This window comes from Oncorhynchus gorbuscha, linkage group LG25 (assembly GCF_021184085.1).
Source record: "Oncorhynchus gorbuscha isolate QuinsamMale2020 ecotype Even-year linkage group LG25, OgorEven_v1.0, whole genome shotgun sequence".
Taxonomy (NCBI): domain Eukaryota; kingdom Metazoa; phylum Chordata; class Actinopteri; order Salmoniformes; family Salmonidae; genus Oncorhynchus; species Oncorhynchus gorbuscha.
In genome coordinates this window covers 47,634,560-47,646,943 of record NC_060197.1, presented here as the reverse complement: position 1 = coordinate 47,646,943, position 12,384 = coordinate 47,634,560, and the positions used below count along the sequence as shown (strand labels likewise).

Below are 12,384 nucleotides of genomic sequence, written 5' to 3'. Positions count from 1 at the left end.
CTGCATGAGGAGACCCCCATGGACCTACGGAGGCCTAGAGGGGATCTGGACCGCCACACCCCCACGAAGGTTAAGGTCTATGGTGTCTTTACCAGCAACAGGAGGGCATTTTTATTCTGAAACACAGACCTTTATTTTGACAGTTTCTTTTCCTAATTTACCAGGTTAGTTCATTAGGAATGTGAAGTCTGATGGCGCTGCATATCTGTTTCAAAATAAAAGTATGTGTTTCAGAATAAAAGTCCCTCCTGTCTTTTTGTTTTCAGAAAAAGAGCGTGTTGGATCGATGGGTTCGAGTAAAGGTGAGCGTGTGGACTATGTGGTAGTTGATCCTGAGAGCCATTTTGCCACAACTTTGGAAGTATGCTTGGGGTCATTGTCCATTTGGAAGACCCATTGGCCACCAAGCTTTAACTTCCTGACTGTTGTCTTGAGATGTTGCTTCAATATATCCACATACTTTCTTCCCTCATGATGCCATCTATTTTGTGAAGTGCACCAGTCCCTCCTGCAGCAAAGGACCCCCACTACATGATGATGCCACCTCCGTGCTTCACAGTTGGGATGGTGTTCTTTGACTTGCAAGCCTCCCCTTTTTCCTCCAAACATAACGATGGTTATTATGGCCAAAAGGTTCTATTTTTGTTTCATCAGACCAGAGGACATTTCTCCAAAAAGTACGATCTAGTCTGGCTTTTTTATGGTGGTTTTGGAGCAGTGGCTTCTTCCTTGCTGAGCGGCCTTTCAGGTTATGTCGATATAGGACTTGTTTTATTGTGGATAAAGATACTTTTGTACCTGTTTCTTCACAAGGCCCTTTGCTGTTGTTCTGGGATTGATTTGCACTTTTCGCACCAAAGTACGTTCATCTCTAGGAGACAGAACGCGTCTCCTTCCTGAGCGGTGTCATGTCTTTGCATCATTAAACTGAAGAATTATTTATCAAAGATTCTCTGTAATTATTATAATGCGATTAAACTGATGAATCATGTAACTGTAATTAACGATGAAGTCTGGGCACCAAGGAAAATATTCAGATTACAAAGTTATAATTTTCCCTAATATAACTTTTCAGATATTTTAATATCTGATCAATTAGTCTTCTGATTAATGACTCACTCTTTATTTTACCTCACGTTAAGTCTCATTCCAAACGTCGTAAATGGTTGGTTATCTGCACGAACCCAGTCTTCACTATGAGTCACCATGCGTCAATTATCTTAAATCATTTATTTATTACTAACTAAGTAATTCACAGAGCATAAACAAACAGTAGATACAAAGACAGACAGACAGACAGACAGACAGACAGACAGACAGACAGACAGACAGACAGACAGACAGGCAGGCAGACAGACAGACAGACAGACAGACAGACAGACAGACAGACAGACAGACAGACAGACAGACAGACAGACAGACAGACAGACAGACAGACAGACAGGCAGGCAGGCAGACAGACAGACAGACAGACAGACAGGCAGGCAGGCAGACAGACAGACAGACAGACAGGCAGGCAGGCAGGCAGGCAGGCAGGCAGACAGACAGACAGACAGACAGACAGACAGACAGACAGGCAGGCAGGCAGGCAGGCAGGACAGACAGACAGACAGACAGACAGACAGACAGACAGACAGACAGACAGACAGACAGACAAGGAAATGATAGCGAATGTGCCCCTAGTGGGCTAAACCGGCATGGCGGCTTGGTGGACAAAGGGGAAGTGGGGGTCGACTGAGATGAGACAACACACAGTTGATCATTATAACAATTGAAATGCTAATCCTTTGCATATGAACGCTCCACTCATTCGCGAATAATTACAATCAATAAATATATTTACGCTCAGTGTGTCGTCGGGATCTCTGTTGAAAAGTTTGTTGCTGTTGGAGAGTCTGTCTGTCCTCTCTCTCTCTCTGCCGTGGTTAGAATGGATAGTTCAGAGTGACATTTTGCCGGTTGTCGGTCTTCGCGTTCAATGATACCGAATATACATCCACCTTACACCTCCAATGGACTCAAATCATGTCAATTAGCCTATCAGAAGCTGCTAAAGCCACAATGAGGACATAGACCTACCGAGCAAGGTTTCATAAATCATTGGGTACATCGTACGAAAAACATCAGAGTCATCTGAAATAGGGACATAATTCCTGTTCACATTCACAACATAAACCTACATAGGCATTTCATCATTAAGACCTTTCGGAAATAATATCTGGAGGGTGAAAATCCCCAAACATTCTCTTTTAGTCAGAGTTAATATCATCTCCCCTTGTCTGTTATCTTAACTTTCTCTCCACAAAATCTAAAGGTCCCGCTTCAGGTCATAATGGACCTCTGTATGCCTATGTTGACATTCCCCCCAGAAATCAGCCGTTTCCAGCTACAATAGTCATTAACAACATTAACAATGTCTACACTGTATTTCTGACCAATTTGATGTTATTTTAATGGACAACAAATGTGCTTTTCTTTCAAAAACAAGGACATTTCTAAGTGACCCCAAACTTTTGAAAGGTAGTGTATATTTGTAGTTACACCGCTAACTATCTTTGTGGCAATGGTCCCCTGGAAAAGGAGAAAGAAGAGGAGGAGGAGGAAGAAGAGGAAGATGAGGAGGAGGAGGAAGAAGAGGAGGAGGAGGAAGAAGAGGAAGATGAGGAGGAGGAGGAAGAAGGGAGGAGAAGAAAGAGCAGGAAGAGGAGGAAGAGAAAGAGGAGGAAGAGGAGGAGAAAGAGGAGGAGAAAGAAGTGGAGGAGGAGGAAGAGGAGGAGGAGGGGGAGTAAGAAGGGGAGGAGGAGGAGGAAGAGAAAGAAGACGCGGTGGAAGAAGAGGAGGAGGAGGAGAAAGAAGAGGAGGAGGAGGAGGAGAAAGAAGAGGAGGAGAAAGAGGAGGAAGAGGAGGAGAAAGAAGTGGAGGAGGAGGAAGAGGAGGAGAAAGAAGAGGAGGAGGAGAAAGAAGAGGAGGAGAAAGAAGTGGAGGAGGAGGAGGAAGAGAAAGAAGAGGAGGAGGAGGAAGAGGAGGAGGAAGAGAAAGAAGAGGAGGAGAAAGAAGAGGAGGAGGAGGAGGAAGAGAAAGAAGAGGAGGAGGAGGAAGAGGCGGAGGAGGAGAAAGTAGAGGAGGAGGAAGAAGAGGAGGAGGAGGAGAAAGAAGAGGAGGAGAAAGAAGAGGAGGAGGAGGAAGAGAAAGAAGAGGAGGAGGAGGAAGAGGCAGAGGAGGAGAAAGTAGAGGAGTAGGAAGAAGAGGAGGAGGAGGAGAAAGTAGAGGAGTAGGAGGAAGAGGCAGAGGAGGAGAAAGTAGAGGAGTAGGAAGAAGAGGAGGAGGAGGAGGAAGAGAAAGAAGAGGAGGAGGAAGAAGAGGAGGAGAAAGAAGAGGAGGAGGAGGAAGAGAAAGAAGAGGAGGAGGAGGAGGAGAAAGTAGAGGAGTAGAAAGAAGAGGAGGAGGAGGAGAAAGTAGAGGAGTAGGAGGAAGAGGCAGAGGAGGAGAAAGTAGAGGAGTAGGAAGAAGAGGAGGAGGAGGAAGAGAAAGAAGAGGAGTCGGAGGAAGAGAAAGAAGAGGAGTAGGAGGAAGAGGCAGAGGAGGAGAAAGTAGAGGAGTAGGAGGAAGAGGCAGAGGAGGAGAAAGTAGAGGAGTAGGAAGAAGAGGAGGAGGAGGTGCAGGAGGAGGAGTAATAATTAGAACTCGTTACACCTCTGAACTATCTGCATCACTACCTTCTCCTCTTCTGTTCCTCCCATCTCCTCCTCTTCCTCTTCTTTCTCCTCCTCCTCCTCTCCTCCTGTTCCTCCCATCCCCTCCTCTTCCTCTTCTTTCTCCTCCTCCTCCTCCTCTCCTGTTCTTCCCCTCCTCTCCTCCTTGGGGCAATGCTCTCCTTGAGGAAGAGGAGAAACAAGAGGAGGAGAGGCAATCCACGGAGCCCCTAACAAACACAGCGTACACCACCACCCCTCCCAGACACCCTACCACCAGCACCACCACCGCCAGTGTCACAGACGCCTTGGCCCCATCCAAGGTCTCCCTTTCTGGGCTTCCCACCGGACCTTCCCCCCTCTCCTGGAGCTCCCAGTCCATCAGGGGACCTTCGGCCCAGCTCTGCCCGAGGCTGGGCGCTCTCTGCAGGTGGACGTGTTGGAGGTTGGTCCCCCTGTCCTGGTCCTGTCCTCTCTCTTTCTCTGGAGCTGCTCTCTTCTGGCGCCCCCTGCTGGAGATGACGTGGTGCTGCAGGAACAGACTCCGCTTGCCTACAGCGTGATTATGGTTGTTGTAGTTGCGGTTGCCGTGGTCCCTGGAGCCCACTGTGTAGACGGCATGCATGTACCACTCATGACCAGCAGCCACCTGATGGAAGAGACGGATGAAGGGAGGAGAGACGGATGAAGGGAGGAGAGATGGATGAAGGGAGGAGAGATGGATGAAGGGAGGAGAGATGGATGAAGGGAGGAGAGATGGATGAAGGGAGGAGAGATGGATGAAGGGAGGAGAGATGGATGAAGGGAGGAGAGATGGATGAAGGGAGGAGAGACGGATGAAGGGAGGAGAGATGGATGAAGGGAGGAGAGACGGATGAAGGGAGGAGAGATGGATGAAGGGAGGAGAGATGGATGAAGGGAGGAGAGATGGATGAAGGGAGGAGAGATGGATGAAGGGAGGAGAGATGGATGAGAAAAGAGTGATGTGGTTGTCTGACCGAGCTATCTTAAGATAAATGCACTAATTGTAAGTAGCTATTGATAAATGACAAAACATTTAAATGTAGATGTAGGGAGGATAGAAGGAAGAGTGGAGGGAGAGAGGAGGGAGAGAGGAGGGAGAGAGGAGGGAGAGAGGAGGGAGAGAGGGGGTTTATATGTATGTAGTGGAGATTACAATTTTTTTATTCAAAGTGAAAGCTTTGACTGGCTGACTGGCTGACTGGCTGACTGACTGACTGACTGGCTGACTGACTGGCTGACTGACTGGCTGACTGGCTGACTGACTGGCTGAGTTGACTGGCTGAGTGGACTGGCTGAGTGGACTGGCTGACTGACTGACTGACTGGCTGACTGGCTGACTGACTGACTGGCTGAGTTGACTGGCTGAGTGGACTGGCTGAGTGGACTGGCTGACTGACTGACTGACTGGCTGACTGGCTGAGTGGACTGGCTGAGTGGACTGGCTGACTGGCTGACTGACTGGCTGAGTGGACTGACTGATTGACTGACTGGCTGACTGACTGGCTGATTGACTGGCTGATTGACTGACTGGCTGACTGACTGGCTGACTGGCTGATTGACTGACTGGCTAACTGGCTGATTGACTGGCTGGCTGATTGGCTGATTGACTGGCTGATTGACTGACTGATTGACTGACTGACTGACTGACTGATTGACTGACTGACTGACTGACTGACTGACTGACTGACTGACTGACTGACTGACTGACTGACTGGCTGACTGATTGACTGACTGACTGACTGGCTGACTGGCTGAGTGGACTGGCTGAGTGGACTGGCTGAGTGGACTGGCTGACTGACTGGCTGAGTGGACTGACTGATTGACTGACTGGCTGACTGACTGGCTGATTGACTGGCTGATTGACTGACTGGCTGACTGACTGGCTGACTGGCTGATTGACTGACTGGCTAACTGGCTGATTGACTGGCTGGCTGATTGGCTGATTGACTGGCTGATTGACTGACTGATTGACTGACTGACTGATTGACTGACTGGCTGAGTTGAATGGCTGAGTGGACTGGCTGAGTGGACTGGCTGACTGACTGACTGGCTGACTGGCTGACTGGCTGAGTGGACTGGCTGAGTGGACTGGCTGACTGGCTGACTGACTGGCTGAGTGGACTGACTGATTGACTGACTGGCTGACTGACTGGCTGACTGACTGGCTGATTGACTGGCTGATTGACTGACTGGCTGACTGACTGGCTGACTGGCTGATTGACTGACTGACTGACTGGCTAACTGGCTGATTGACTGGCTGGCTGATTGGCTGATTGACTGGCTGATTGACTGACTGATTGACTGACTGACTGACTGGCTGACTGATTGACTGACTGGCTGACTGGCTGGCTGATTGACTGGCTGACTGACTGACTGGCTGACTGACTGGCTGACTGACTGGCTGACTGACCGGCAGAGTGGACTGGCTGAGTGGACTGGCTGAGTGGACTGGCTGAGTGGACTGACTGACTAGCTGACTGACTGACTGGCTGACTGGCTGACTGGCTGACTGGCTGAGTTGACTGGCTGACTGACCTGGAAGAGAGGAGCTGAGGAGAGGCTGAACCCGTCAGCATCAGGTTGAGAGACCAGGGGGAAAGCACCGGGTGTGTCCCCAGCCAGACGGGCCTCAAATCGGATACCTCCAAACTCTACCTCCTGGCTCTCTGGCTCAGCCTTGTCCTGGGAGAGGGAGAGGTGAGAGGGAGCAAGAGAGGGGAGGGGGAGTGAGAGAGAGAGAGAGAGAGAGAGAGAGAGAGAGAGAGAGAAGAGGGGGGGAAACAGAATTCTGTTGTTGGTTTAACAATTGTATAATGTTGATAAACTACACACACAGACACACACAGACACACACACATTGTTACATACCAGTATCTTCAGCCTGTAGAGCAGAGATGAGGCATCGGCAAGGCAACCGTACTCTCCGTTGCCGGGGCGATATTTTGGTATGTAACCGTCAGCGCCGGTACACAGGAAGACCTGCTGTATGTGACACTGGAAGGAGTTGCCTAGCGACTGGACGGGGTCAACCATCACACGGCCGTAGATCACAGCATCTAGGAGGACAAGGACAGGTAATGTAATCACATTTAAAATACCCAGATGTAGGACAAACGGATCACTTTGCCAGACATTTGCGGGACAGTGTACTGTACATTAATGCCCTCCCCACATACACACACACAACCCCCCCTCATGGTGTAGTGATAAATCCCCCTCATGGTGTGGTGATAAACCCCCCTCCCCCTCGTGGTGTAGTGATAAACCCCCCTCATGGTGTAGTGGTAAACCCCCCTCATGGTGTAGTGATAAACCCCCTCATGGTGTAGTGGTAAACCCCCTCATGGTGTAGTGGTAAACCCCCCTCATGGTGTAGTGATAAACCCCCCTCATGGTGTAGTGGTAAACCCCCCTCATGGTGTAGTGGTAAACCCCCCTCATGGTGTAGTGGTAAACCCCCTCATGGTGTAGTGGTAAACCCCCCTCATGGTGTCGTGATAAACGGTACCACCACACCCCTGTAGTCTACTAAACCCAACGGTACCACTACACCCCTGTAGTCTACTAAACCCAACGGTACCACTACACCCCTGTAGTCTACTAAACCCAACGGTACCACTACACCCCTGTAGTCTACTAAACCCAACGGTACCACTACACCCCTGTAGTCTACTAAACCCAACGGTACCACTACACCCCTGTAGTCTACTAAACCCAATGGTACCACTACACCCCTGTAGTCTACTAAACCCAACGGTACCACTACACCCATGTAGTCTACTAAACCCAACGGTACCACTACACCCCTGTAGTCTAGTCTACTAAACCCAACGGTACCACTACACCCCTGTAGTCTACTAAACCCAACGGTACCACTACACCCCTGTAGTCTACTAAACCCAACGGTACCACTACACCCCTGTAGTCTAGTCTACTAAACCCAATGGTACCACTACACCCCTGTAGTCTACTAAACCCAACGGTACCACTATACCCCTGTAGTCTACTAAACCCAACGGTACCACTACACCCCTGTAGTCTACTAAACCCAACGGTACCACTACACCCCTGTAGTCTACTAAACCCAACGGTACCACTACACCCCTGTAGTCTACTAAACCCAATGGTACCACTACACCCCTGTAGTCTAGTCTACTAAACCCAACGGTACCACTACACCCCTGTAGTCTAGTCTACTAAACCCAATGGTACCACTACACCCCTGTAGTCTACTAAACCCAACGGTACCACTACACCCCTGTAGTCTAGTCTACTAAACCCAACGGTACCACTACACCCCTGTAGTCTAGTCTACTAAACCCAACGGTACCACTACACCCCTGTAGTCTAGTCTACTAAACCCAACGGTACCACTACACCCCTGTAGTCTACTAAACCCAACGGTACCACTACACCCCTGTAGTCTACTAAACCCAACGGTACCACTACACCCCTGTAGTCTACTAAACCCAACGGTACCACTACACCCCTGTAGTCTAGTCTACTAAACCCAATGGTACCACTACACCCCTGTAGTCTACTAAACCCAACGGTACCACTATACCCCTGTAGTCTACTAAACCCAACGGTACCACTACACCCCTGTAGTCTACTAAACCCAACGGTACCACTACACCCCTGTAGTCTACTAAACCCAACGGTACCACTACACCCCTGTAGTCTACTAAACCCAATGGTACCACTACACCCCTGTAGTCTAGTCTACTAAACCCAACGGTACCACTACACCCCTGTAGTCTAGTCTACTAAACCCAATGGTACCACTACACCCCTGTAGTCTACTAAACCCAACGGTACCACTACACCCCTGTAGTCTAGTCTACTAAACCCAACGGTACCACTACACCCCTGTAGTCTAGTCTACTAAACCCAACGGTACCACTACACCCCTGTAGTCTAGTCTACTAAACCCAACGGTACCACTACACCCCTGTAGTCTACTAAACCCAACGGTACCACTACACCCCTGTAGTCTACTAAACCCAACGGTACCACTACACCCCTGTAGTCTACTAAACCCAACGGTACCACTACACCCCTGTAGTCTACTAAACCCAACGGTACCACTACACCCCTGTAGTCTACTAAACCCAATGGTACCACTACACCCCTGTAGTCTACTAAACCCAACGGTACCACTACACCCCTGTAGTCTACTAAACCCAACGGTACCACTACACCCCTGTAGTCTACTAAACCCAACGGTACCACTACATCCCTGTAGTCTAGTCTACTAAACCCAACGGTACCACTACACCCCTGTAGTCTACTAAACCCAACGGTACCACTACACCCCTGTAGTCTACTAAACCCAACGGTACCACTACACCCCTGTAGTCTACTAAACCCAACGGTACCACTACACCCCTGTAGTCTACTAAACCCAACGGTACCACTACACCCCTGTATTCTACTAAACCCAATGGTACCACTACACCCCTGTAGTCTACTAAACCCAACGGTACCACTACACCCCTGTAGTCTACTAAACCCAACGGTACCACTACACCCCTGTAGTCTACTAAACCCAACGGTACCACTACATCCCTGTAGTCTAGTCTACTAAACCCAACGGTACCACTACACCCCTGTAGTCTACTAAACCCAACGGTACCACTACACCCCTGTAGTCTACTATACCCAACAGTACCACTACACCCCTGTAGTCTACTAAACCCAACGGTACCACTACACCCCTGTAGTCTACTAAACCCAACGGTACCACTACACCCCTGTAGTCTACTAAACCCAACGGTACCACTACATCCCTGTAGTCTACTAAACCCAACGGTACCACTACACCCCTGTAGTCTACTAAACCCAATGGTACCACTACACCCCTGTAGTCTACTAAACCCAACGGTACCACTACACCCCTGTAGTCTACTAAACCCAACGGTACCACTACACCCCTGTAGTCTAGTCTACTAAACCCAACGGTACCACTACACCCCTGTAGTCTAGTCTACTAAACCCAACGGTACCACTACACCCCTGTAGTCTACTAAACCCAACCATGTTTCAGTGTAGTAGGGCTCTTTATTTACTTAGTTAGGTCTTTAACTCTCTGTCTTTTACAACTTTAGCTGGAATTTTAGCCCGAAAGGGTTTTGAGAAACATAACTGGTTGTCGATAGGCCTATGACATTGGCCTACGTCTCGTGATGCTCTGCGACGAATATCAGAATCTCAACAGCGATTGGAGAAGTGGTTAAGTTAGATGAGGAGCAGCAGTGAACAGCAATCTTCAAGTCTTTCCACAGATTTTAAATGGGATTTAAGTCTGGGCCTTGGGCCACTCAAAGCCTTTCACATTCTTGTTCTGAAGCCATTGCAGCGTTGCTTTGGCTGTGTGCTTGGAGATCATTGTCCTGTTGGAACGTAAATCTTCACACCAGTCTAAGGTCGTTTGCACTCTGAAGCAGGTTCTCTTCAAGCATTTGAATGTATTTGGCTTCATTCATTGTTCCCTCTATCCTTACCAGTCTCCCAGTCGCTGAAAAGCATCCCCATAGCATGATGCTGCCACCACCATGCTTCACGGTAGGGACGATGTTAAACAGGTGATGAGCTGTTCCTGGTTTTCTCCAGACATAGGGCTTTCACGTGCCAAACTCCAGGCATGCTGTCATGTCCCTTTTTCTCAGGAGTGGCTTCTGTCTGGCCACTCTCCCATAAAATCCAGATTGGTGAAGTGCTGTAGAGACTGTTGTCCTTCTGGCAGGTTCTTCCATCTCAGCCAAAGAACTCTGTAGTTCTGTCAGAGTGGTCATTGGGTTCTTGGTCACCTCCCTGACGAAGGTCCTTCTTGCCCGGTTTCTCAGTTTGGTTGGACGGCGAGCTCTAGGCAGAGAGTGTGGGTAGTTCCATATTTTTCCAATGATGGAGAACACTGTGCTCTTGGAAACTTTCAACACCGTTGAAATGGTTTTATACCCTTACCCAGATATATACACCTCATCACAACTATATCTCAGAGATCTACAGACAGTTCCTTGGACTGTCTGTATCGTTTCTGCACTGTCGACCGTGGGACCGTTATAGACAGGTGTGTGTCAAGGATGATCAAAGGCGATTGGATGAACCTGAGCTCCATTTGGAGTGTCATAGCAAAGGGGTGTGAATAATTATGTAAATGAGATACGCTCTGTACCAGTCAAGGGGTCTGAATACCTTCTGAACACTCTGTATCTTTTCATAAGCACAACACGACTGCAAGAGACAGGTTGGAATGTCTGCCTTAAATACGGGGACAAATCAACCTTTTATTCTAAATCAGTGTTTTGAATTTCTTGACAAGATTTCCGGGAACGTAATTGTTTAGTTGCGGGACGTGGGACATAAGGTCAAAATGCGGGACTGTCCGACACAATCCTGGACATGTGGTCACCTGAGGGACAGAGTGAAGGGGGGAAAAATAATTGAAACAGTGTGTGTGTGTTCTAGGTGTCTGTGTTGTGCGTACCTTTACTAAAAGCTATGTCGTCATCTTGTCCGAATCCCATGGACCCATCAGACAGCCACAGTTCTCTCTTAGACAACAACACCAGGACTGTGTTCAGACTGAACTCTAGTGGGACTGGATCACTAACCTGGAAGAGAGAAAGAAAGAAAGAGGACTTTTATTCTGAAACAAAGACTTTTATTTTGAAACGTACATACAGATTCCAATGGGACTGGACCACTGACCAGGAGGAGTGTGGAGCGAGAGCGAGAAAGAGAGAGAAAGATAGAGAGAGAAAGGTAGAGAGAGAGGGAGAGAGAGAGAGAGAGAGAAAGAGAGCGAGAAATATAGAGAGAGCAATAGTGTAGACGATCATAGTAAGCACATGAATGTCCTGCTAAATATACACTATATATACAAAAGTATGTGGACACACCTTCAAATTAGCAGTTTCGGCTATTTCAGTCACACCGGTCAGGTGTATAAAATCGAGCACACAGCCATGCAATCTCCATAGACAAACATTGTTTAGTAGAATGGCTCATACTGAAGAGCTCAGTGACTTTCAATGTGGCACCGTCATAGGATAACACCTTCCCTTTCAAATGTCTGCCCTGCTAGAGCTGCCCCGGTCAACTGTAAGAGCTGTTATTGTGAAGTGGAAACGTCTAGGAGCAACAACGGCTCAGCAGTGAAGTGGTAGGCCACACAGGCTCACAGAACGGGACCGTCGAGGGCTGAAGCACGTAGAGCTTAAATATCATAACCGAGTTCCAAACTGCCTCTGGAAACAATGTCAGCACAGTAACTGTTTTGTCGGGAGGTTCATGAAATGAGTTTCTGTGGATGAAGAGCCGCACACAAGCCGTGCGCAAAGCCAAACGTCTGCTGGAGTGGTGCTGGAATACCATGTGGTGGCTGGAGTGGTGCTGGAATACCATGAGGGGGCTGGAGTGGTGCTGGAATGCCATGCGGGGGCTGGAGTGGTGCTGGAATATCATGCGGGGGCTGGAGTGGTGCTGGAATACCATGAGGGGGCTGGAGTGGTGCTGGAATACCATGCAGGGGCTGGAGTGGTGCTGGAATACCATGAGGGGGCTGGAGTGGTGCTGGAATACCATGAGGAGGCTGGAGTGGTGCTGGAATACCATGCGGGGGCTGGAGTGGTGCTGGAATACCATGCGGGGGCTGGAGTGGTGCTGG

General features: G+C 49.0%; 1 protein-coding gene across 1 annotated transcript in view; it reads right to left on the bottom strand.

The window, feature by feature from the left end:
* Positions 1-3,562: 3,562 nt before the first annotated feature.
* The window catches only part of LOC124013880 (FRAS1-related extracellular matrix protein 2-like), a 60,087-nt gene continuing 51,265 nt past the window's right edge, over positions 3,563-12,384 (bottom strand). The window contains exons 32-35 of the mRNA XM_046328431.1: positions 11,203-11,329; positions 6,585-6,772; positions 6,252-6,398; positions 3,563-4,341 (exon numbers count right to left, since the gene is read on the bottom strand). Coding sequence (XP_046184387.1) covers positions 3,688-4,341; positions 6,252-6,398; positions 6,585-6,772; positions 11,203-11,329 — 1,116 coding nt within the window. The 3' untranslated portion in view covers positions 3,563-3,687. The remainder of the gene's footprint in view (positions 4,342-6,251; positions 6,399-6,584; positions 6,773-11,202; positions 11,330-12,384) is intronic.